General features: G+C 36.4%; 1 protein-coding gene across 1 annotated transcript in view; it reads left to right on the top strand.

Moving 5' to 3' along the window:
* The window catches only part of ULK2 (unc-51 like autophagy activating kinase 2), an 82,895-nt gene that overhangs the window by 30,480 nt on the left and 25,112 nt on the right, over positions 1-27,303 (top strand). Inside the window, exons 10-14 of the mRNA XM_037494849.2 lie at positions 374-456; positions 4,044-4,091; positions 4,448-4,536; positions 9,925-10,096; positions 19,072-19,132. Coding sequence (XP_037350746.1) covers positions 374-456; positions 4,044-4,091; positions 4,448-4,536; positions 9,925-10,096; positions 19,072-19,132 — 453 coding nt within the window. The remainder of the gene's footprint in view (positions 1-373; positions 457-4,043; positions 4,092-4,447; positions 4,537-9,924; positions 10,097-19,071; positions 19,133-27,303) is intronic.

Raw genomic sequence — 27,303 nt, forward strand, 5'->3', positions numbered from 1 at the left:
TCCCAGCTGACAGCAATGTGAGAAATAATTGCAATTTGAAAATTACTTGTGTATCACTACACTGGTGTAGTATACCATTTTCTTTCTTTTTTATTTACTTTAAATCAAATTTTTCTTAACCTTTTTATTGAACTGATACGTTTTTTCCCTGCCACCACACAGTGGAATACTATTTCTCAAAAGCAACCATGTAATAACTTCTTCATTAAGGAATGAGTCTTTTACTAGAAGGAATGGTCTTTTTTTTTAGGTATAAAGTATAATATTTGTAAAATTACATATACATTTCCATTTACTATAACAAAAATAAATGTCATGTAATTAATAGATATGAAATCACCACATAGGTTGTTTCTTTTTTCCTTTCCCCCAGTATTCCCAGAGAAACTTCACCTTATTTGGCTAATCTCCTTTTGGGTTTGCTTCAGAGAAACCAAAAAGATAGAATGGACTTTGGTAAGTAGTATTTTCAAATTTTGTATGTTGCTTGTGTGTGTGTGTGTGTGTGTGTGTGTGTGTGTGTGTGTGTGTGTTATGAAAAGATAAATATAGAGGTTTCTGGGGAAAGGTAATGTCACTTCTATTTCTTTCTGTCTCTGTCTTTTTTCTTTCATTTGTTTTGTACATATTTGGTGCCTGTTATGTTTTAGGTACCTAATAGACTAATAAAATTCCTGTCCTCATGAAACATATTCTAGTGAAGGAGAGACACAAATAAACTGTAAACTGTAATTATATACCATATTAGATGGTGATGAGTACTGTGGGGAGAAAAGAATAAAGAAAAATGAGGGTGGGGATTGAAATTTTAAATAGTAAAGACCTTTCTGAGAAAGTGAACTTTGAACAAAGACTTTTTTTTTTTTTAAGATTTTTTTTTTTTTTTAAGATTGATTTATTTACATAAGCACTGGGTACAGTCAGAAGCACAGGAGGGTGAGAGAATCCACCAGAGCCAGAGGGGAGAGCAGAGCAGGCAGACTGAGGAAGCACACTGCTGAGGGGAGCAGTGGGCGGCAGGAGAGGTCTGCGCACCATGTGGGACCCTTGCCCCGTGGCTGGGGATCGAACTGGCGGCCAGGGATCGAACTGGTGCTGCAGAGGCTGAGGGCAGCTTCGCAGCCCAGGTCTCAACCATTGCGCCGCCGGGGAGGCCCTGAACAAAGACTTGATCAACACATGTGAGATAGTGAGCTTGTAGATATCTGTGGGGAAGAGTCTTTTTGGGCAGGGTGAACAGCGAGTACAAGTGCTCAGAGCTAGGAACATGCCACATAAGGTGGAGGAAAGCTCAGGATTTTGCTCAAAGTGTTATGTAGACCCATTAGGAGGGTTGTGAGCAGAGGAATATTACCATCTGACAAATGCTTTTAAAAGAATAAATCTGAGGGCTTAATGAGATGAGACTATGATGTGAGGGGTGGGAAAAAAGACAGAAGGGAAGCAACAAGAAGCTGGGAAACTAATATGTAGCAGTTACCCAGTGATGGATGAAGTAGCTTAGACTAGGGTATTAACAGTAAAGGTGGTGAGAAGTCATTGAGTTTTGGGTCTTTTTGGAGGAAGAGGCAACAGTATTTATGAATGAATTGGAAGTAGGCTGTGAGAGAAAGAGAAAACACAGAGATGGTTCCAAGGTTTTTGGCCTGAACACTGAAAGATTGGTGGTATCAGTTACAGAGATGGGCAAGACCAGTGTAAGTAGAGCAGGCCAAGGAGGCAAAATCAGGAGTTTCTGTTGGACATGTTCACCTGAGTTGGGGACTTGGATTTCAAGTTCAAGGAGAGGGCTAAGCTGGAGATATGTATGAGAAAAGATATAGGCAGAAGGGAGGGAGAAACCCAGAATCCTAGTAAAAAGTCCATAACTTTGAAGATGAACTTTGGGGAGGAGCAGCTTCCTGTGTAGTGACCCTTGTGAAAACTTGCTTTATGGCAACTTTGCTCTCACCACTATTTTAGGAGAGCAGGGTGCTCATGGAGACCATGGCCTCTTGTCTTAGATTTTTAGATTCTAAGATGGAGGCTTATATCATTGACAGTGAGCCTTTCTTCTGGTATAAGTATTTAAAACTAAAAGTTTCTCTCTAAGTACTTTAATATCACAATAAGTAGTATTTTTGCCTTTTCATGTATAAAGAAAGAATTTGGAATGCTTCATATTGTCAAGTAGGAAAAAACATTTATCCCTAAAATTGCTGGGTCTCAACTCTTTTTGGGGGGATAGTTTGCTCACTTGTTCTTATCAATCTTATGAAAAAGATTATTCTTCTCAATCCAGTTCTTATAAATTTTATATAAAAGAGTAAGACTTGAAAATGTCAGACCAGACATGTTTAAATAAAGTGCTTAAAATTTACTCTGATCTTAAAATTTTTAGGAAAAGCAGTCTGATTTTTCCTGTAGTAATAGTTGTAATAATAACGAAGGTTTAGAGCAATATACTCCAAAATTTTTGTCTATTAATCCACATATATTGTCTAGAAATCCACATAGGCTTCTAGATAAAACAGACTAGGATTTGAATTCTAATCCCTCAACAGTAATTCCTAAGTCTTTGATAATGGGGAAGATCCATGGTCTTTATGTGCTTCAGTTTCTGTATTCATAAAAGAAAGATAATAATTACTTGCATAAAGCTTGTGAAGATTAAATGAGGAACTGGTATGGGTAGCACTCAATTCATTGTTTTACTAAATTTTTTAGTAGATAATAGCTTTAATAGTTCTATATGGGGGGAAAGATGAAACAGTCTGAATGTTTTATAGTTTTGTAAGGTTGTAATTTAAAATTTGCTTTATGTGGTTGGTATGCATTTTTAATCTTTCAGAGGGAGAAATTAAACTGGAAGTTGCTCTCTAATCATGAGAAATATGAATTAATAGTGAAACAACATACTCTTCATACTCTTGGATAAGTTATATTGAATATATACTCTCCATACCATAGCAATTAGTTTGAAAGGTAGTTTCAGAGTATTTGCATTCAGTCAATATAGTTTATTTATTTGTATCTTTCCTATTCCATTCCTATAATGTTCTTTGTAAAAATCAGCATTAAAAAAATCTTCTGTGTCAAACTAGAATTTATGTATATATATATGTCCATTTTTATTCTAAAAAAGATTTAAGGTAAAAGACTCATGGTACTCTTCAACTCCCCCACATTTCTGTCCTTAGCAGGTCTTGTGATGGGTATTTATTATGTGGGAACTTGAGAACTTTTAGGGGGTATTTATTTCAGTGAGATTCATGGGACCCTTCAGAGTGGCAGATAATTAACTAAACCTGAGTTAAGCTTGTTTCTGATCTTATATTATTTAATAAATCTCCATGTAGGTTCTGTGCTATTGTCCTTGCTTATTTTGTGATATTTAAAATCATAGATGTATGAGACAATGATAAATCAGAGTCTATTAGTGGGTTTTTAAAGAACTAATAAAATACTTTAAACATCCAGGAAAGTAAAGAAAGTAATGAACTGCCATATAGTCACCTCCTCATTCATCTTTGTCTAATTAGCTGGCTTATTGTATAGATTTTGTAGTTGGTGGATAGCTGAAGGTATTGAATTTTTTTTTTTTTAAATGTGAAATCAACCACAAGACAACTTCTTTGGGAATGGAAGAATAGAATTTTTTGTACTAATCAGCTGCCTGGATTTCCTCCTAGGACAATAACAACAGTGATAGTTCATATATACACATATATATATATATATGCTTAGCAAGGACTTGGTCATAATGCTTTATGCGATTATCTGCTTGAGAAAGGTACACAGGTTGTGTGTGCTGATAATGGGTATTTTGAAAAGTCAGAATTTTTACTTTGTATTTTTCATTGATGAAGAATCACTTATAATTTGGTCATTTTATAGATGGTTTATAAAAATAATATGCTTTTACATTTAAAGGAAATGGAGGTTCTGTAAAGAAGTTAATAATTATTTATGATCACAAAGACATTATGTTGAATATATTGACAAAATTAACCCAGCTGCTAGTCAACACAGTTGAAAGACTAAACTCTCATTTTTCATTACAGAAGCATTTTTTAGCCATCCTTTTCTTGAGCAAGTTCCGGTAAAAAAATGTAAGTATGCCACCCCCCACCTTTTTTTTCATTTTTACTTGAATGTAAACTTAAGGACAACTAATATATTTTGTATTGAGCTTTTCTTCAATATCTGTGCTTGTGTTTATTTAATAACAATTGTTTTGTGCTCGCTTCGGCAGCACATATACTAATAACAATTGTTTTTCCTTTCAAATTCAAGTTTAAGTAGTTTTAGCAATTGCTGCATTTTTAGTTTCATTGATGGGACCTGTAATTAGTAGGTGAATGCAAATTTTGGATCAACACAACAATGTAGTAGTTTTAACAGATTTTTGTATTGGCAAGTCAGTTGCACCATTGGTGGTATATCTCTTAACCTGTGTCTTCCCCAGCCTGTCCAGTTCCAGTGCCTGTATATGCTGGCTCTGTCTCTGGAAGCTCTTGTGGCAGCTCTCCATCTTGTCGTTTTGCCTCTCCACCAGTAAGTTCTGGTTTTATTAAAAATAATTCAGAGTTAGTACTATTGCCTCTATTCCTAAATGAGCCTGTGAATACACTCGCTGTTCTTTTTGTGGGTGTGTTTACTAGTGCAACTAAATCTTAGGGGAAGATCATTGTTACTGGGTCAAATAGACTTAGATTTGGACCTTTGCCCTATTTAGCTGTGAAACTAAAGCAGAAAAAAAAGTCTCCTCTTTCGGTCTTTTTTTCTCTGAATAATGAGTAGAATACTATCATGTTTTCATGCCCTGTGGATTTAGGGATGATACTTGCAGACAGAAATAAATACAGGAGGTAGGTAATAAACATTTATTTTATCCTAACATCATAAACATCAGTTTGGATATTTATTGTACATAAAATTCTAGTAATGGAGGAGTGACCTCTGAGGCAGATTTAACTGATTTTGATTCCCTTAGTCCTGTTTACTGGCCCTTTACGGTTCTGCTCAAACCTCTTCCTTCCTCTGAGATTCCTGAGCCATTTCCTCCCTGGCTGTCTTACCTTCAGTCTAAGTGCTTCTTCCTGACCTGAGAACTTCTGGTCATTTCTGCTTACTGCTTCTTCCTATGCTACTCTTCCTGGGTTTTACCTTGCTCCCTTCTATAGTTTTCTAGACTGACCCTTCCCCGAAGTCTTCGTTGCAGCCTAGGAGGGTTGTGACCTTGAGACTTTTTCCACAAGCTGAAGGTCTAAGGGCTCTTGTATTAGCTATTGTGAGTATTTCCCAGATTAGCCTGGCAGACATGAATTTCTAGAATTCTCTGGCAGAAGAGTGGGGGAGCCATAAAAGGTGGTGGTTATATGATTAGCTAGTTGAGGCAATTCAGAGATTTAAGAACACAGGGCTTGAAAGCTTCTACATCCCTTTCTTGGCAATATTAACTAGGACAAATGACTTAATCTCCCTGAACCTGTTTCTCATATGTAAAGTGAGTATAATCTACCTACTTCATAAGGTTCTTTAAGGATAAATGAGAACAACACTTACTGCAAATCCTGACAAATAAGAAGTGGCAACTGCTATTATTATTATTGTTCAAGTAAGACTAACATCCCAGAGCTAAAGCAGATGCTGAAGCAGCCTACTGCAAATGCACTAGTCTTAAAACCTGCAGAAAACCTTTCTTGAACAACTCTGGACCCAAACCAAGTAGCAAAATCATGTTGGTCATGTAAGACTTAATATTATATTCCCATAAGTTTAAAAATCTAGGAGAATAAAGGTTTTGTATATTTTCTGTTTCAGTCTGGCATATTAAAAAACAAGACTGGATTTAGAGTGCTTGGAGAGACATCAAGAAAATATACTGACATGAAAAGACTAAAAGCTTTATTTGGAGCCTGGCAGAACTGGCTTCAGTGCTTGGTCCTGCTGCTTGCTCACTGTGTAACTTTGGGCAGGTCAGTTTAAAAGCTAAGCAGAGTTATGGCTTCCTCTTCTGTAACATATGTCTCATTAGTTAGTCTTTGTTCAACCTTTGCTTGTCGAATAGTCATAGAAATATGTGGAAGGTGCCAAGCCTGAGTGAATAAGATAACTGTCGCTATTATTATGTAATTATATATTTGATATAATGTAATAAGCAATGTGGAAAACAAAGTTTATGTTAGAGAAAGGAACAACAGGGAAGAATCTTAATTGTGAGAGACCTGTGGGAAAACTGGAATAAAGGAGTCTATAGGATGGTAAAGTGACTTACAGATGAGAACAAGAGATGCCAGTAGAAGGGACACTGAACTGGAAATTGCTTCAACTGGAGCGAGCTTTTTGGAGTTTTTGTTGAATGGGGTAGCACTGAGAGTGGAGAGTAAAATAGGAGCTAGTCTCAGGCTGCTAAGAAAGAGCACAATGGAGTGCTAACAGGAGGAACAGGTGGAGCAGATGGGGTAAAAAAGAGACATATCTAGATGGTTAAAATTGGTGGAAATACCATTTTTTAGAAGGCCTTTATTTAAAGCAAATGCTTGAAGTGAAAATAAAAAGAAAAGCAGGGGAACAAAAGGGAATCAAGATTGTTTCTGTATAATATCTAGCTAGTGAGATTAGAAATTGAATGGTTTGGAAGGTCTTACTTTTAACTTAATCTGCCAAAGTGACGTGATTTCACAGATGCATCTCCATCCTTCCTAGTTGTAGTGTACTCTCTCATTTGAGGGTTTACATACACAGACATACACATATATCATTATCTTCTTGACATTCTCACACATATCCAGCAGCTGCTTTATTACAGAGAAATCTTTGAAAGGCAAAAAAAAAACCCCAAAAACCTAAATATCTAAATATCTCTTGAATATCTGTTTATTGGTTTCGTAATATTTGTTAAAAGTGTACTTTGTGTGAGGTTCTGGTTTATACTAACAATGATGATGACTGGGTTTCTTAAATAAAAGAGCTTTTAATTGTGAGAAGAGGCAGGTAACTCAATCCCTGTTAGAAGTATATGTATATGTCTTTATTGCTTGTGGAAATGTGGAGGAGGGACATGAAATCAGGAAGACTGCTTAAAGGAGAGCATTGAGCTGAATTTTGATGAAAGACTTAGCAAGGTGAAATATGCAAGAATGATATTGTAGGCAAAAGAATTCCCACTTATGAAGTCAAAGAAGTATGACCCACTGAAGGAACTCAGTAACTTCCCATGACTGGTTGAATTTAAATTTGTTAAATTCAATGAAATTTAAAATTCAGTTCCTTAATCATATTAACCACATTTCAAGTGCCAAACAGCCATATATAGCATGTGGCTACCATTCTTACTGGACAACTCAGATATAGTTTTCCACCTTTGCAAAAAGGACTAATGTACAAGAATTCTATAAACAGTTGAGTGTGATGATGGATGTAAAGAGTACTAATTATGTGGTTGGAGAAAATAAAACTAGAGAGTAAGGGAGAGGCTGCGTCTTGACAGGATTTGGGCAGTTGAACAAAGGGGTTCAAACTTGATCCCTTAAAGCTGCTGAGAGCCATTTGACTCTTAAATGGAGGTGTGATATGATATATTGTATATTTTAGCTAGATTCTTCTAAAATCAGGATGGATGATGAACTTAGTGATAAGTAGAGCAGGCTCTCTACTAGAAGAGATTATTGGTTTTTGGTTGTGTTTGAGACTCCTCATTCTCATAAGGCAGCAGTAGGAAAGGAGCATTTAAAAGTGTTTGTAAAGCTTGGAGGTTACTTGAACTGGGGACTTATGGAAGAGAGAACTCTTGATAGTCTGCATGGATGGATGTCACTCAATAAGGGTACACAGGGAAGAATGCTTTGGAGTATAAATGTGATGAATTGGTGGTGTACAGGCATGAATGTATTGTATAGGCAAGTGAACAAACTCATAAGAGAGCATCTAGGCTGCAAGAGTCATTGTACAAGTGGTAGTTGAAGGTGGGAGAGAGAGAGGACATTAAGGTAATTATAAAAAGTGCGAGGAGTAGAGAAAACTGGGTGACATCTTGAAGGAACTCCATATTCTACTTTCTTTTAAAGACAAATGAGAAGCAGATATCTGCAAGAGACTAACAGGTAGGAGGAAAGCTGGAGAGAACAGGATCACTGAATGAAGAGGTAGTGTTTCAAGGAAAGAATGGTCCACAGTACCCAGAGTAGCAGAGAATTCAAGTAACTTAAGAATAGAAGAAGTGTCCACAATGGCAATGGAAGTTATTGGTAAGCTTAATAAAGGCAGTTTTATTGCAGGATTGAAGGCAGAAAAATTATGGTGGGTTGAGATACATGGCATGTGAGGGGTTTCAGTCAGTGAAGACTGATAATTACAAGAAACTGTTTACAAGTAAGAGATGGTAATGTGAAGGTTAGGGGTTTTGCGATTTGAGAAAATTAAACATAGTTATGTGCAGAAGATAAAAAAGGTAAGAATAAAAGAAGGAGGGTAAACGTGTCAGGAGCAGAGAGCAGTTGACCTAGCTCCTTGCAGTGGGGAGAGTGGAATGAAAAGCACAGTTGGTGAGATTATAGTTTTCACTGTGAAGAAAAGCATCTCTTCCACTAAGGTGGTTTTGGATGCCAATGATTTTATAAATAGCAGGGGAAGAAATTGAGAAATTTCTTGCCTAAACCACTGAAAAGAAGTGGAGTTAGATGTTTGAAATCACAACTCAACTTGACTGCTCTTTAATTGTGCTGTCTTGGGCAAATTTTCTACTTTTCTGGTTTTTGTTTATATATGAAATATATATCAGGATAGAGCTAAAGTTAGGTAATACATGGAAAGTTCATGATTGATGCTCAGTAATGTTAGTTCTTTTCAAAGAAAAAGTGTAAGATTTTGTCATGTGCGCACAACACACAAAAAAAAAATGATAAGGAGATGTGAGCTTGATTTTATAATGTTACAAAGGAGCATGAGCAGTGCAATTGGTTGTTTAAGACTTTGATTTAAAGAGCACTATGTAGTATTTATGCTTAAACAGGATTGGTTACTTTTATAATATCAAATTTACTATGCAGGTACAACTATATGCTAGTTGCCTATTTGCAGGTTGAAAAAGTTGGTTATTAAGAGATATATTTGGTTGGTTGTCAAGTACTTAATAGATGCTTATGCCACATGCTGTGCTAGGTTGTGAAGGGTTAAGTAGGTGACTTAACAGGGTAAATTATAAAGTTAATTGTTTTAGACAACCTTTGTATATCAAGACATTCAATTAGTTGTCACTAGAGTCCTTAAATTAGGCAGACCAAAAGATACATAGTTACTAGTGCCTGAGCATTTGTTTAAATATATTTGTTTTTCTTACCCTCTTATTCTGTTTTCCACAAACTGACTCCTTCCCCTCAGAAAAGAAACACCCACACTTGAGGTTTTCCAAATCTTTCTTTAGTGAGTGCAAATAATCTCTAGGCTTAATTAAATGCAGTTATCCTTTCTATTTGTCTACTTTTTTACATATATCGTCTCTTGCTTTCTCATTTATAATCTTTTCTTAGAGATTTAAAACTTTGTATAGAATGCCATAATTTAAAGTCCCTGGATATTTTATTTTAGTCATTAAATGAACAGTTAGTGAATATCTGCTTTGCTAGGCCATGAGCTAAAATTTGGGATGTTGAGATGATAAAAACTCATTTTCTCAAAAATTTGGAGAGGCTGACATGTACATGGGATAAGTAGTATATTTTTAGGTATCATTTTTTGGAAAACATTTTAGAAGTTTTTATGCAAAGACACTTTAAACTGTGTTTATCCAAGGAGATTTTTTTTGAACCCTTAGTGGAATGAACCCTTAATGGAATGAACATTATGCCCACTTTTATGAAAAAAAATATTCCTTAGTCTAATGGCTATTCTAACTTGCATTTTATTATTAGGCCAGTTTTAATTTTATGTTGTTAATTTTAGTCCCTTCCAGATATGCAGCATATTCAGGAAGAAACCTTATCTTCCCCACCATTGGGTCCTCCCAACTATCTACAAGTGTCCAAAGATTCTGCCAGTACTAGTAGCAAGAACTCTTCTTGTGACACGGATGACTTTGTTTTGGTTCCACACAACATCTCGTCAGACCACTCATGTGAGAATCTTTTCTACTTGTACACGTTATATTTCTTAATTTACTAGATTAGTATTTTTAAAAATCTCTATATCATGCTCTCTTGTGTAGGGCACCTTTACTTAGTTGTTTAAATTCCCAGAATTATATTTCTACCTTTCTGAAGTTTGCTCAGTCATCTTCCTTAAACAGTAACTTGGGATTCTGAAGGTAGATGAAACCTTACAGGAAATGATCTCAAATTCTATTTGTATCCAAGCAGAAAGATATAGAGAAGCCTCAGAAGGAACAAAATTAATTTTAAGAAAAGAAATTAAAGGAAGGCCTCATTTGACTAAGAGTAAAAGGCGTCTCACTAACATCTGGATGTCTTCAGAAGATCCTCACTTAAATCCAGGAATGAACTGCATAAATATATCAGGTGTTTCATAAGAGAAGTATAATTCAAGTTGATTAAATTCAGTTAGTGTTCTTTGAAATGGTGAAGGATACCAGAAAATCTACAAAAAGTGAGAACCTAGACAAAACCTTTAAAAAAAGCAGGAACATTAGTTTGATTGAGGAGCAGGATCAGAAAAGCTGGAAATTGATTACTTTAATGTCAGGTACAGATGGTTGGAGAAGTTGATATCAAGAGGCATGTTTAGGTGTTTTTCCAGTACTTAATAGCTGCTTATGCTAAGCACTGCACTAGTTGTTCAGAGGCCACAGTTCCGAGACCAAATAAATTTCAGGATTTATTGACCAGAAAAGGGAAAACATGGAAACCAAAGCAATAGTGTCGTAGTTTATAATCAGTGCTATGAGAGCTGGGACTTACTTGCCTTTAAAAATCATGCAGTGTGGTGGTTTTATTTAAAAACAATTCAGGTTTTTTAAAATAATGAAGTATTTCAGAGAAATAATATAGCAAATACTCCAAGTCATACACCATAATTTTGTGTCAACATTTTTTCTTTTAGAGGTCTTCTTTTAAAGATATAAAATGCTGTAGGTTAAGCTAATGTCTTTTCCTTTTTCTGCTCTTGCTAGAGATTTGTTCTTCCTGTAGATATTTTTATACTTATGTATATGCCTGTATTCATAAATAACATACAGTATTTTTGGTTTTTATAGTTTTTAAAATCATATATAGAATGTTTGCTTCTAGCTTGTACTTTTATTCTTATTTTTCTGTGCCTCAAGATACATATCTGGATGTGTCACCTTAATATCAGAATTTTATAATTAATATCAGAATTTTATAGCTAAACCACAGTTTATCAATTTTCCTACTGCTGGTTACTTGAATTGTTCCCATCTTTCCACTATACAAAATGTATTGTAATAGATGCCTTTGTGTACATGTGCCAAAATTTCTTCCAAGTGAATATTCTAGATATGTGTAACTCACCTCTATAAAATATTGGTACGAACATGGTGACAGGCAACTAATGGTCTCTGCCATGCTTTCCCAAGTTGTTACAGTACTTTCTAAAAGATTTTTATTATTTTTTTCTTATTACACTTTACTTGGAATTCTTTATTGTAGCTGGTATAAAGTAAGGATCTATGAATTATTCCAGCATTGATATGTAATTCCACATTTGTCATATTAAGTTTATATAAAGAATTGGGTTTCAGTTTTCTAATTTATTCCACTGATCTATTTGTAATAATTTCAAAAGTCGTGTGTGTGTGTGTGTGTGGAGAGAGAGAGAGAGAGAGAGAGGTGTTGGAGGGGGATTTTGATGGAAAGTATTCTGGTATCTTCAGAATCACCCTGGTTATTCTTGACTTTCCTCACCTCCTACCCCATGTAAGTTTGACCTCAGCTTGTCAAATCCTATAAAAAACCATTTGGGGATTTTGATAGGCATTGTATTGATTCTGTAACACCTATTCAGGGACAGTTAGATCTTTACAATATTAGCTTGTCTACTCAGGAATGTGTTTTTTCCACTTCAGTTTATTATATTTTGATGCATTTTTATATTTTCTTCATAAAGGACATTCACATCTAGTTACCCTTTTTTTTTTTTTGTGCTTGTGTAAGTATTGTCATTAAAAAAATTTTTTTTCTGACTGATTCTGTCAGTCTTGATGCTTCCAAATCCTAGGAATTAGTTCTCAGCCCTCATCTTTTTGGTGTATCCGCAGCATTTGTTTTAGTTGACCACACCCTTATTTTTCACTATGAAAAAATTGTTACTGTGAAATATATATATGAAGTATGGAGTATGATTGCTGGATGTTATGATGATTATTGTAAAAAACCACCAAACTGACTTCCAAAGTGATTATGACGTTTTGCTTTTCCACCAGCAGAGTTCTGTTGTTCCATACCCTCACTAGCATTTGGCATTGTCAGTGTTCCAGATTTTGGCCATTCTAACAGCTTTATAGTAGTATGTCATTGTTTTAATGTGTATTTCCTTGATAACATACACACACACATATATATATACACACATAAACACACATTTTTTTCGTTTTTATAAAATTGTTCCTTATTTTTATAATACGTATGTACTTTTTTATTTTATATATTTTTTACATCATTTTTCATTTTTGCACAATGTATGCCTTTTCATCTTGGTTATATGCCCCATACAATTCCCACCCCCCTTATTTTGACCATAATTCTTCCTCCACACACATTTTTTAAAGCAGTTTTAGGTTTACAACACATTGAGAAGAAAAGTGGAGATTTCCTGTAGAGCCTCTGTTGCTTCACATGAGTAACCTCCCCCGTTATCAACATCACTCACCAGAAACAAGCCATTCGTTACCAAGTATGCACCTACCTTAACATATCATGATCACCCAAAGTCCATAGTTTATTTTAGAATTCATTCTTAATGTTGTTCATTCTTTGGGTGTAGACAAACGTTTAATTCCATCATTATGATCTCATGCAGAATATTCTCTATGTCTGCTTAACTCCTGCCACCCACCCTTTCAAGCCATTGATCTTTTTATTATCTCTTTGGTTTTGTATTTCCATCATATCATGTAGTTGGAATTATACAATGTGTATCCTTTTCAAATTGGCTCCCTTCACTTAGTAACAGGCATTTAAGGTTCCTCATGTCTTTGCATGGATTGATAGCGCATTCCTTTTTTTTTTTTTTAAATGATTGGTTAGATTTTTTTTTTTTAAAGATTATTTTATTTATACAAGCACTGTGTACAGTCAGAAGTGCGGTCGGGTGAGAGAATTCACCAGAGCCAGAGCGGGGAGCAGAGCAGGCAGAAGGACCGAAGTACACTGCTAAGGGGAGCAGTGGGCTGCAGGAGACATCTGCGGGCCATGTGGGACCCTCCTCCGGTGGCCGGGGAGCAGCCGGGGATCGAACCGGCACTGCAGAGGCTGCGGGCAGCTTCGCAACCCAGCGCTCAACCGCTGCGCCACCGGGGAGGCCCAGCTCATTCCTTTTTAATACCGAATAATACCAGTTGCCTGAATGTCACATAGTTTATCCACAAACCTACTGATACTGCTTTTTTCCAAGATGTTGCACTTATGAATAAAGCTCCTATAAACATCCACATGCAGGTTTTTGTGTGGACAAACGTTTCTATCTCTTTTGGGAAAATATGAAGGAGTATGATTGCTGGATGTTATGATGATTATTGTAAAAAACCACCAAACTGACTTCCAAAGTGATTATGACATTTTGCTTTTCCACCATCAGAGTTCTGTTGTTCCATACCCTCACTAGCATTTGGTATTGTCAGTGTTCCAGATTTTGGCCATTCTAACAGCTTTATAATAGTATCTCATTGTTTTAATGTGTATTTCCTTGATAACATGTAGCATCTTTTCACATTCATCTATATCTTTTTTTTTTTAAATAATAAATTTTATTTTTATATTCCCCATACAATTGCAACCCCCCCATTCTGACCCCAATCCCTCCCCTCCCGCCCCCCAACCCCACAAAAAGTGTATCTGTTTCATAGTTTTTTGTTGATTTTGATTTTCACTTTCTTATAGTTATTCATTTTCCTGGTCCCTTATTTAAGTTTTCTAGATTCCTGCTATGAGTGAGACCATCCGGTATTTTTCTTTTTCTTTCTGGCTTATTTCGCTGAGCATGATCCCTTCCAGCGCCATCCATGTTGCTGCAAATTGCATGTGTTTATCTTTTTTGAATGCTGAGTAATATTCCATGGTATATATGTACCACATCTTCTTGATCCAGTCATCTATTTTTGGGCATTTGGGCTGTTTCCAAAGCTTAGCTATTGTAAATAGTGCTGCTATAAACATAGGGGTGCAGGTGCTCTTTGGAATTGATGTTTCTGTGTCCTTTGGGTAAATACCTAGGAGTGGAATTGCTGGATCATATGGAAGCTCTATGTTTAGTAGGTCCAGAAATCTCCACACAGCTCTCCATAGTGGTTGGACCAGTTTGCACTCCCACCAACAGTGCAGAAGAGTTCCTTTTTCTCCACACCCTCGCCAACATTTGTTGTTGCTAGTTTTTTTTAATATGTGCCATTCTCACTGGTGTAAGATGGTATCTCATGGTAGTTTTGATTTGCATTTCCCTGATTACAAGTGATGTTGAACATTTTTTCATATGCCTGTTGGCCATTTGCATTTCCTCTTCAGAGAAGTTTCTTTTTAGCTCTTCTGCCCATTTTTTGACAGGATTATTTTCTTTGTTGTTGTTGAGTCTCATCAGCTCTTTGCAGATTTTTGTGAATGTTTATTCTTCCAATCCATGAGCAGGGGATGTCTTTCCATTTCTTTGTGTCTTCTTCTATCTCTTTTAACAGTGTTTTATAGTTTTCTTTGCATAGGTCCTTTACCCATCTATATCTTATTCATTACATCTTTTCTTTGGTGAGGCATCTGTTAAGATTTATGGCACTTTTTTTTAATATGGTTTTTTGTTAGTTTCTTATATTGTAAGAATTCTTTTTACATTTTGGATAATAATCCTTTAATCAGTTGTCATTTTTTTTTTTAAAAAAACAAATAAGGCATTTTGTTAACTCAGAATTTACTTGGTCTGAGCTTCCTAGATTTGTGGTTTGGTGTCTGGGATTAATTTGGGGGAAATTCTCTATTGTTTCAAATATTTTTCTGTTTTTTTTTTCCTTTTGCTAGTCTTATCATGCATGTTTCAGCTTTTCTGTTTGTCCCACAATGCTTGGATATTCTGGGGTTTTTTGTTTTTAGACTATTACCTTTGTTTTTCATGTTTCCAAGGAATCTGTTATATTCTCTGGCTCAGATTATTTCCTCACCCATATCCCGTCTAAACCTCATCAATCTTCATTTCTGGTACAGTGTTTTTCAAATCTCTAACATTTCTTTTTGGTGCTTAGGATTTCCAGCTCTCTTATTATATTGCCTATCTGTTCTTACATGCTGTCTGCTTTATACATTAGAGCTATTAGCATTTATAATTATTTTAAATCACTGATCTAATATTTCTTACATTCATACCTGGTCTAATTCTGATGCTCGCTCTCTTTCTCTCTTCAAAATTGAGTTTTTTGCTTTTTGTATATGTAGTTTTTTCTTGATAGCCATACATGATGCTCTGGGTTAAAGGGACTGCTATACATAGGCCTTTAGTAATGTGGTAGAGTGTGGGGGAGGAGGGAAAACCTTCCAAAGTCCTGTGAGCCTCTGGTCTGACCTTCACAAGCTTGTCTTCGTTTTTGCCTCCTGCTTTAGATGGAATAGGACGACTAGAGGAAGTTACAGTTGAGTATTTTTCTTCCTGTAGGTGACTTCAGTTATGATAATACCCTAACTGGTTAAACTCTGGTTAACTAGTTTTCTCCTGAGCTTTTTAAATAAAGCTCAGGATACACTGGTACTTAAAATGGTTCCTTTTCCTTTCCGCTTCCTAAAAGCAGGAAGGAATTTTTTTCCCCTGTATTTACCGTGGGTGGGAATCTGGAGGTAAATCTCACAATTTTGTGGGTTTCTTTATGATTGGATTTTCTTGGAGTTTTTAACTCTGAGTGTCTGCACTGAGCCTCCAGCAGTTCATCAATAACAGTTCAGATTTTCATAACCTGGCCCTGGTCCGAGCAATTTCTAAGGCCTATCTCTTCCCAGGTAAGCCATAACACTGTATTTTCCTTTCTGTTTCTCTAATTTGGGGAGCATCTGTTTGTCATATGTCCTCTACTTTCTAATGCCTTCAAAGAGAGAGTTGTTGATTTTTTTTAGTCAGTTCAGCTTTTTACTTGTTAGGATGTGTTGGCTTCTATACCCCTTCCATGCAAGGTAGGGAACTGTAAATCAATTGTCATATAAGATAATTAAAACATCTGTAGTTTAGAAGTTATGTAATAAATAGCTGCATATTCCTCTGATTTTATCTTTTTAGTCTGATTTTCCATCTTGTCTTATTGTTGTCCTTTTAGGGGGAATTTCCTTATTATTTTCTTGTAATTATTCTATTGAGTTTTTCCAGTGTTCATATACTTTTAAATTTTCAGAAGCTTCTTTTTTCTCCCATCAGTATTCTTATTTCAGGTGCAATATTTTGTTTTATCTCGTTAATTATACTTAAAAAAATTACCTGAAGAATATTTAGTTCTCCCCTTATTCCCCTGGCCCAGTTTGTTTTATAGTCTTTTTTTTTAAAATATTTATTTTTATTTATTTATGCATATAAGAACTGGGGTGTAGGCAAGAGGTGCAGGGGGTGAGAGGAATCACCAGAGTCAGAGTGGGGGGCAGAACAGGCAGATCTACTGAAATACACTGCCGAGGGAGCAGCGGGGTGAGACAAGAGAGGTCTGCTGCACCATGTGGGTCAGCTCCCTGGCTGGGGATGAAATTCATGCTGCAGTGGCTGGTGATGGCTTGATAGTGCTGAGACTTTAACCCCTGTACCACCAGAGAGGCCCTTTGCAGTCTGATTTTCATAGTAGATTCCTTCTTGGATTTTTGGTGATTGCTGTATGCTCATAATAAAGAATGGAAGATTAAAATGTTACTAGAAAACTCTGTAAGTCCCACTACACTGAGTGTTAAGCTGGGTTTCTTCAGATCACTCAGAGAATACACAGTCAAGTCTTCTGCCTAAAAATTATATACCTGATTGGGCCTCCCTGGTGGCGCAGGCAGTTGTGTGCAGTGCTGTGGAGCTGTATGCAGCCTCTGCAGTGCCGGTTCGATCCCTCCGGCCACGGAGATACCCACATGGCGCAGCAGATCTCTCCTGTCTTGCCCGCTGCTCCCCTCAGCAGTGTATTTCAGTCAGTCTGCCTGTTCTATTCCCCACTCTGTCTCTGGTGAATCCTCTCATCCCCCTCTGGCCTGTACCCTGATTCTTGTATAAATAAAATACAATCTTAAAAAAAAATTATATACCTGATACAGGGTGGGTGGGGGAAACCAAATAGGGGAAGACAGATACTTATTATATAAAATTTTACCAATTAACCCCTCTTCTTCACCATTTACCACTATATATGCCCCTGCTTTCTTCTCTGCCTTGTGCTCTGCAGTCCGGAGACTCTTGTTATATTCTGTATACTAATCAGTCTTTTACTCTAATGGGGGATAGTCATTGCCTGTCTACATAGAGTTGGGGAAGAGGTATGAAATTCTAACTACTTCTAAATTGACTTTAAAATAGTCATGTTTTCAGCCTACCTTCAAGGTTACTTCGAAAAGGTATCTAGTTCCATGAGTTACGCAACCTTTTGGGAAGGATTCTGTCTTCTTAGTCCTACTACCGCTTGCATCAACTTTCTGTCTCTTCCAATTTTTTGTGACTTTTCATTTCTTTTTTACTCACATGAGTTTAGGCTTTTGTCTTCTCCCCTCTTTCCTTATGATTTCAAAATAATAATATGGTGTCAAAATAGCAACAAGATTACTAAATACCTATTAAAGACTGTTCAAAACCTATTTGTGGATCTTTTTGTCCTCAGGATAATCCTGATGTCCACAGTCAGTCAAATAACTGAGTTTTAACTTACTAGAAACAATTCTCCTCTGGTAATTATGCTACCAAGGCAACTATTACCTTTAAAATAGACTCCTTCCTTGTCCCACTTCTCTTTATCCTCTTATCCTGATTTATTTTCCTTTATCATTTTATCCTCTTATCACTCCCTGACATTACCTTTTTTCATTAGTGGGATGTAAGCTTCTTGAGAGCAGGGACCTAGAAAATGCCAAAATAAATCCATTTCTCAATTCCTATTTAGGGCCATTCAAAGAGATAATGCTGTGATTGTTATTTCCCCTGTTGGGTATAGATTAAGAGCATAGTATATTTTAAAAAATTTATATTATTTGGTCAACTGCTATTTCATACCAACATGTATCAGTTGTACCTTTACAGCCATTTACACACAGTGCAATGTGATAGAGTGAATATAACAGTGACAAGAAATGAGAGGACCCCCTCCACTTTGAACTCTGTTTTGTTTCCATATACTGATGATGTATATAGGATGGATGAAGATAGTCTGTGGCATGTAAGAGGCTCCAGATCCCTTGACATCTTCAACAGCCCATGTAAGACCCAAGAAAGTATTACGCAGGAGGATGAGGATGCTCCAATATTAGAGTGAGCTAGACTCATTATATAGTTATTTGTGCTATACCTTAACATGTGATTCCAAAAAATGCACCATGCAAGCAGCTAAATAAAAGCTGCAGAACTTAGGAGAAAATTGGGATTAGGGACACAATACTCAAAACCTTTGTCAATGACACATTAGAAGAAAGGTGATAAAAACTAGCACAGTTTAAATGGTGAAAAAATATACAAGCATTGCAATAAATATGGCACTTTATCATGAAAAAGACCTGAAGTTTTCTTTTAGAAGTGGGCATTGAAAGGGTTGCAGCCAATAAATTTAACTGGGTGCAATGTCCACCTGTTTTACTTACAGATGAAATAACAACATAAACATGGTAAATTTGCCTTGTGTTCAAATTAATAATCACGTTGGAACAAATTTATTTTTTTAGCAGGTGGTATAACAGAACTGACTATAATTTTCTCTTTATCTTTTAGATGATAATCCAATGGGAACTGCTGGCAGACGTGCTTCAAATGAGTTCGTGGTGTGTGGAGGGTATGTTTATACACATTTTACTAAAAGGTTTTTCATATTTTTTTGTAAGGTTCTGGAACATGGACTGTGTTTTTGATTCATTTTTTTAAAGATTTATTTTCATTTACTTAGGCATATAAACATGGGATGTAGGCCAGAGGTGCAGTGGGTGAGAGAATTCACCAGAGACAAAGTGGGGAGCAGAACAGGTGGATCCACTGAAATACACCGCTGAGGGGAGCAGTGGGCAAGACAGGAGAGGTCTGCTGTGCCATTTGTGGATTAGCTCCCTGGCTGCAGCGGTGAACCCCCTACCAGCAGGGAGGCCCTGTTCTTGATTCTTAAATTCATTTTGTTTCACCATTTCTCTTAAAATTTTTTTTTATTGGAAAAAACAAAATCTGTCAGCCAATTTTAAGTTTACAATTCAAAGGGGTTAAGTATATTCACAGTGTTGTACAACAGATCTTGAGAAAGTTCATCTTGCAAAACTGAAACTCAGTACTCTTTTTTTTTTTTTTTAAATCAACCTAGATTCTGAAGGTAGTTTTATTTTGCTTGTCTATTTTAATATTTTTTTGTATTTTATTTACTTATTTTTTTTATTAAATAATAAATTTTATTTTTATATTCCCCATACAATTGCAACCCCCCAATTCTGACCCCAATCCCTCCCCTCCCGCCCCCCACCCCCCAAAAAGTGTCTCTGTTTCATAGTTTTTTGTTGATTTTGATTTTCACTTTCTTATAGTTATTCATTTTCCTGGTCCCTTATTTAAGTTTTCTAGATTCCTGCTATGAGTGAGACCATCCGGTATTTTTCTTTTTCTTTCTGGCTTATTTCGCTGAGCATGATCCCTTCCAGCGCCATTCATGTTGCTGCAAATTGCATGTGTTTATCTTTTTTGAATGCTGAGTAATATTTCATGGTATATATGTACCACATCTTCTTGATCCAGTCATCTATTTTTGGGCATTTGGGCTGTTTCCAAAGCTTAGCTATTGTAAATAGTGCTGCTATAAACATAGGGGTGCAGGTGCTCTTTGGAATTGATGTTTCTGTGTCCTTTGGGTAAATACCTAGGAGTGGAATTGCTGGATCATATGGAAACTCTATGTTTAGTAGGTCCAGAAATCTCCACACAGCTCTCCATAGTGGTTGGACCAGTTTGCACTCCCACCAACAGTGCAGAAGAGTTCCTTTTTCTCCACACCCTCGCCAACATTTGTTGTTGCTAGTTTTTTTTAATATGTGCCATTCTCACTGGTGTAAGATGGTATCTCATGGTAGTTTTGATTTGCATTTCCCTGATTACAAGTGATGTTGAACATTTTTTATATGCCTGTTGGCCATTTGCATTTCCTCTTCAGAGAAGTTTCTTTTTAGCTCTTCTGCCCATTTTTTGACTGGATTGAAATTCAGTACTCTTTATGTAGTAACATTCCTCATTTCTCTCTCTGTAAGATTCAAGTAACCACCATTCTACCTTGTGTCTACGTATTTGACTAATTTGGATATCTTATTTAAGTAGAATCAACGGCATTTGTCTTTTTGTGACTGGTTTATTTCAGTCAGTGTAATGTTTTGAAAAGTCATCCATGTTGTAGGATGTTAGGATTTCTTTCCTTTTTAATACTGAATAATATTCCATTTAGGTATATATCACATTTTGCTTATCCATTACTTGAAGGACACTTGAATTATTTCTGCCTCTTGGCTATTAGTTGTCTGTATTCTGTTGATTTGTACTTTGAACACAGAAGTTTTAACATTTGATATAGTTCTATTTGTCCATTTTTTGTTTTGTTACCTGTGTTTTGGTGTCATATCCAGTGTCATGGATTTTAATGCCAAATCCAATGTAAATGTTTTCTCCTTGAAGTTACATAGTTTTGAGTTTTATGTTTAGATCTCTAATCTATTTTGAGTTTTTATAGTGTAAGGAAAGGGTCCAGTTTTATTTTGGCTTGTATTTGGTTTATCTGCCATTTTGTTAAGGAGAATGTCCTTTTCATATTGAGTAATATTGGCGCCCCTGTGAAAGATCATTTGACCATATATGCACGGATTTAATTCTGGGTTGTCTATTCCATTGGTCTCTATATTTGCCTTTATGCCAATAGCACATTATTATTTTTATTTATACATACAAGAACTGGCGTGTAGGCCAAGGTGCGGGTGGGTGAGAAAAATCAGAGACAGAGTGGAGAGCAGAACAGGAGGATCTACTGAAATACACTGCTGAGGGGAACAGCAGGCGAGACAGGAGAGGTCTGCGCCATGTGGGTTAGCTCCCTGGCTGGGGATTGAACTCATGCTGCAGTGGCTGGCGATAGCTTCATAGGCTGAGGCTTTAACCCCTGTGCTACCAGGGAGGCCCAGTAGTGAATATTTTTTAAAAAGTAATACATGCTGCCATAGATTTTGAGTGCAGGTGAAAATAGAAGTATAAAAAGAATAATAAAAGTAATGCTCTATGCAAAATTTTGATTCAGGTGAAATACTTATTCTTTATGAAACCATTAAGATTCAATTATCTCCATATCACAGTAGTTATCTCATAGGACAATCCTTGTAATTTTAGTAGTGGTATATTTAATTTTTTCATTAGCATATCAGTTTTATTGAAATTACTTCAAAATGTTTTATTGTATTGGCATGACTAATTTTTTCTAGGGGTCAGAAATTTTCCCGAAAAACTAATTCATCTTATAATGTTTTTTTTTTTTTAAGATTGATTTATTTATACAAGAACCAGGATATAGGCCATATGCGTGGGAGGGTAAGAGGATTCACCAGAGACAGAGCGGGGAACAGAACCGGTAGACTGAGGAAATACACTGCTGAGGGGAGCAGCAGGTGAGACAGGAGAGGTCTGCCACGCCATGTGGGATTCTCAGCGGCCATCCGGGATTGAACTAGTGCTGCAGAGGCTGCGGACAGCTTCACAGTGCGGCGCTCAACCACCTGCACCACCAGGGAGGCCCCTTTATAGTGATATTTTAGAAAATATAATTCAGGAGATAGAATTTCATTTTCTAACATGTGTTTGGGGGGATATATGTTTATGTTGAACAGTGTTAACTAAAGCCCTTGGAAGTCTTAGTATCTAAAGTTTTTTTTGGCCTACAATACTTTGGCATTACCAGGCACAAATTTAGTGTACTATTTCAGAAAGCATTGCTTATGTTAGGAGCGTAAGAATGAATTTACAGTGTAGTGCAAAAATAGATTCTATTGTGAATCTTTTTTTTTTTTTTAAAGATTTATTTATTTATTTATACAAGCACTGGGTACAGTCAGAAGCACGAGAGGGCGAGAGAATTCAACAGAGCCAGAGCAGGCAGACTGATGAAATACACTGCTGAGGGGAGCAGCGGGCAAGACAGGAGAGGTCTGCATACCATGTGGGACCCTCGCCCGGCAGCCGGGGATTGAACCGGCGCTGCAGAGGCTGCGGGCAGCTTTGCAACCCAGCGCTCAACCGCTGCGCCACCGGGGAGACCCTCTATTGTGAATCTTAATTGGATATTATGAATCAGTGAATCAGTAATTGGATCTTTTATTACTCTTAGATCTATTAGTAGTTTGATGCCTCAATGAATCTGAGTACTTTCTGCCTCGAGTTTTCACCATTTCATCCATTCTGAAATGGGTTTAGAAATTCATAATTTCTTCTTGATGTTATTGACTAGGTAACTGACCTTGAATTGAATGACAGCAGGATAATATATGCCTGGTAGGTTATTTACACAGTTTACCAGATACTTATGACATCTTGCTAAATTGCTTCTTAATTGTGTTAATGTATTTCGGCACTCTGAAGGAATTTTTCATAGAATAAACAATATAAAATGCCTTGGGAAAACTCCAAATTGAGACTAGCAATTTTGGAACTATGTGGTAGTTTATTAGTAAAATAGTAAAGTGGGAAATTTGATTAGTGTGTCAGCAATTTTTAGTGATGCCTCTAGGCTAATGGAAATACTTGTCAGTTCATTTGTTAAATAGTTCTGCCCAAATAACTTTATACTACATTTAGTTTGTTATAATAGTATTAGTTTTCAGAATATCTGCTATTTGTTTTAAAATATCTGCATTTATTTATTCAGTAACAGCTTACAACACTGTAAGTTTCAGTGTACAGTTTCTCACCTCAGCAATTCTATATATCACACCATTCCAATTAAATGTCCATCAAACCAATTAACCCCTCAACCTATTCCCTAGCCCCACTTACCTCTCTGGTAACTACCATTCAGTTGTCAGAGACTAAGGATTTGTTTTTGTTTTGTTTGTTCATTTGCTTTTTTCCCTTTATATTCCCTTTATATTTCCCTTTATATTTCCCTTTATATAAATGGGTGAAATCATGCTGTGATGATTTCCATGATTTCATGAGCCATGAAATCATCATGGCTCATCATTTGAGTGCAGGGGTTAGATTTCATAGGAAATTTGGAATTTGTAAGTTCTTTCTTCTTTTGATCATCCTTCTTGGTACATTCTAGTTGTGTCCGTGCTGTCCTGACCACTTAAATGACCTCTGATGGAGTTTTCCCAAAGAGGGAACAACTGAGAATCTACTGCATAAAGATTGTGATTTTGAAGAGTCTCTTATGCAATCTGCCGCGGACCAGCACAGCAGTAGACGATGAGGCCGTCTCAGGGTTGAGAGACTGCGCAGGGTGGTCAGGGATTCGGTTAAAGAAATGACAAACAGACACACTTCAAGAGAGAGTGTAAATCTGAGTGCGCTTTAATTAAGTTAGTGGTCAGTATATATATGTTTTTTCTAAAGGCATAAGAACAGTGAACATCAAAGAGATCAGTTTGCTCATAGGCTTAGCTTAATTGACAGGGCAGTGATTTATGTCCGAAGTTACACCTGGACCTAGCCTCATTCCTAATTGGACAGGCTATTCATTCTTTCTACTGTTCTATATAATTATTTTCTAGTTGCACTATCACTATTACCTACTCATTTTTACTCATAAGTAATTGTCATGGGTGAATTTATTTTATAATGCAGTTAATATCATAGGTACTAAAGTCAAGCATATAATAGAAGATTATTAAACTAACAGTTCTATTATTACACAGTGTTTAGTAATGTTTTATTTGGATTAGCCTGTTTATTAAATTACGTATGTTTTTTAATTAGCAATCAATGACCAGAAAAAGGAAAGATTTTAGAAAGACAGTTGTAGCAGAATAAAGTTTCTGGGCCTTGAGAAAGCGAGATAAGGTTCCAGGTGGTCAGCATTTCTTTTAATCATCTTTGTGGCAGCTTCTGGTGGTCATTATCTCTTGGCAGGCATTCGGCTTCTCTGCATCTTAGGAAGTTTGCTGTTCTCCCCCTGCGCGCATGGTTCCTTGCCCACGCCGGACCTCAGGGACCATGGCAACAGCCATTAGCCCTGAGGGTCACTGCAGGGGGAGGTGCAGCACAATCACCTAGTTTTTTATTTGTCCTTTAGTAGCGTTGTCTTCCTCTCACAATTCATGAAATTAAAATACACTGGCATGATTGTGTGAGCCAGCTGCTTGATCTTCCTTGTATTCTGTGAGTCAATGATAACTTTCTGTATAGAGAAACTTCTGAATTATAAGATGTAGTAGAGGTGATGAGGATGTGCTGGAGACTAAGGGTGTATGTAGACCTTCCTTCTCCTCACCTTGGACTTAGGGAGTTGAGTAATGGTTTACTTAATATTGGTGTTAAATGAAGCTAGACAGAAAAGTAGCTGCAATAGTTTTAGTTGGCTGGAGCTTTGAAGAACTTGTCCAAAAAAGAATTTCTAAACTGATGAAGCCTGCTTATAGGTCCTGTCCAGAAACTCTCTGAGACATTTATAGAACACTTACTACTTTGTCTATTTCCTGATATGCTGGCTGGGCAGGACTCAAGAGTCATTAGAGAAACCAGCTGTGTTGCTTGGGATTCCTGGAGAGAGGTGCTTTGAATTATGAGTTTGCTAAACTTAACGTTTTTTAGAGTATCTTTATTCAGCTCCTTATTTTCCTTTTGGTGACTAACAAGTATAGGAAAAATATTAGAACAATGTATAAATTATTCCCAGATGTACTTGCTTCACCAATTCTTTACCTACTAAATCGAGACAATAGAAAGATAGCATTTGTTCATTCACATTCTAATACTTGATGACTGTGCTGGTTGTTGTGTTATTGAGGAATGTACGAGACTGTGAGGCTTGTGTGCACACTAGATTGCAGCCACCAGAGTTGGTCAGTGAAGTATTGGTAAAGTTATTGTTTTGTGGAGTAGAAGTTTTTTTATTTTTTTTTTCCAGTTCGCCAATGAATTTCACAATCAGACATAAACACATAAAAAACATGACTCATCGTATTTAAAAGATACCTAATGGAATACCATAAATGAAAGAGGGCACGAGAGAGATATAGAAACTTACTGAATGTTGAATCAGTGAGATATTTTACTTGGCTATAAACAGCAGGATCTTGACTGTCATGTTGTTGAACACTGAAGGTTCAGTTTTCTTGCATGAAGAGAAGTCAAGATAAATAGTTGTTGCCATTGTTTCTGAGTATATGAAAAAACAAAGAAAGAAGCTATTAAAGAAACCAAATACCAACACTTCAAAATATGAACCTCAGACCAGTTACATGCTTTGAGAGTTGCACAATATGTTTTCTTTTTTTTTTAAATAATAAATTTTATTTTTATGTTCCCCATACAATTGCAACCCCCCCCCCATTCTGAACCCAATCCCTCCCCTCCTGCCCCCCCCCCCAAAAAGTGTCTCTGGTTCATAGTTTTTTATTGATTTTGATTTTCACTTTCTTATAGTTATTCATTTTCCTGGTCCCTTATTTAGGTTTTCTAGATTCCTGCTATGAGTGAGACCATCCGGTATTTTTCTTTTTCTTTCTGGCTTATTTCGCTGAGCATGATCCCTTCCAGCGCCATTCATGTTGCTGCAAATTGCATGTGTTTATCTTTTTTGAATGCTGAGTAATATTTCATGGTATATATGTACCACATCTTCTTGATCCAGTCATCTATTTTTGGGCATTTGGGCTGTTTCCAAAGCTTAGCTATTGTAAATAGTGCTGCTATAAACATAGAGGTGCAGGTGTTCTTTGGAATTGATGTTTCTGTGTCCTTTGGGTAAATACCTAGGAGTGGAATTGCTGGATCATATGGAAGCTCTATGTTTAGTAGGTCCAGAAATCTCCACACAGCTCTCCATAGTGGTTGGACCAGTTTGCACTCCCACCAACAGTGCAGAAGAGTTCCTTTTTCTCCATACCCTCGCCAACATTTGTTGTTGCTAGTTTTTTTAATATATGTGCCATTCTCACTGGTGTAAGATGGTATCTCATGGTAGTTTTGATTTGCATTTCCCTGATTACAAGTGATGTTGAACATTTTTTCATATGCCTGTTGGCCATTTGCATTTCCTCTTCAGAGAAGTTTCTTTTTAGCTCTTCTGCCCATTTTTTGACAGGATTATTTTCTTTGTTGTTGTTGAGTCTCATCAGCTCTTTGCAGATTTTTGTGATCAGTCCTTTATCATTAGTGTTGTGTGCAAAAATTTTCTCCCAGTCCTCATAACAGTCAAGAGTTCCTTGGGAATGCTACTGCATTCATAAGTTTTGTAAACATTCTAGTCATCTTTGCTATTGAACTTCCTGTTCTTTTATCCGACATATTTCCCTAGGAATTTTTTTTTTCCCTCCCACATAGTAACAAATAGCAAAATGTAAGAGGGTGAAACCATGTTTTGCCAACCTATGGACTTTTCCTGTTTCTGTAGATGAGTGGTTTTACAGTACTTGTTACAGTTCTTCGTGCTCTACCTGCTGTCAATGTTCTTTAAAAGACATGTCATTTTGGGGGTTTCCTCTATATTTTTAAGATGATCATTTCTTTTTTATTTTGTTTTTCATAAGCCAAATTTGATTTATTTTTATTTATTTATTGTTAATGGTGGTAATATTTGGATATCATCATCAGCTATTGTGGTATGTGTGTATATACACACACACACACACACACACACAATGGAATACTACTCGTCGATCAAAAACAATAAACTCATGGTATTTGTGGCAACATGGATAGAGCTGGAAAGGATAACGCTAAATGAAATAAGTCAAAAGGAGAAAGTAAAATGCCAGATGGTGTCACTAGTATGTGGAATAC

Source organism: Talpa occidentalis, unplaced genomic scaffold (assembly GCF_014898055.3).
Source record: "Talpa occidentalis isolate TD23 unplaced genomic scaffold, MPIMG_talOcc4v2.1 talOcc4.7, whole genome shotgun sequence".
Lineage (NCBI taxonomy): Eukaryota > Metazoa > Chordata > Mammalia > Eulipotyphla > Talpidae > Talpa > Talpa occidentalis.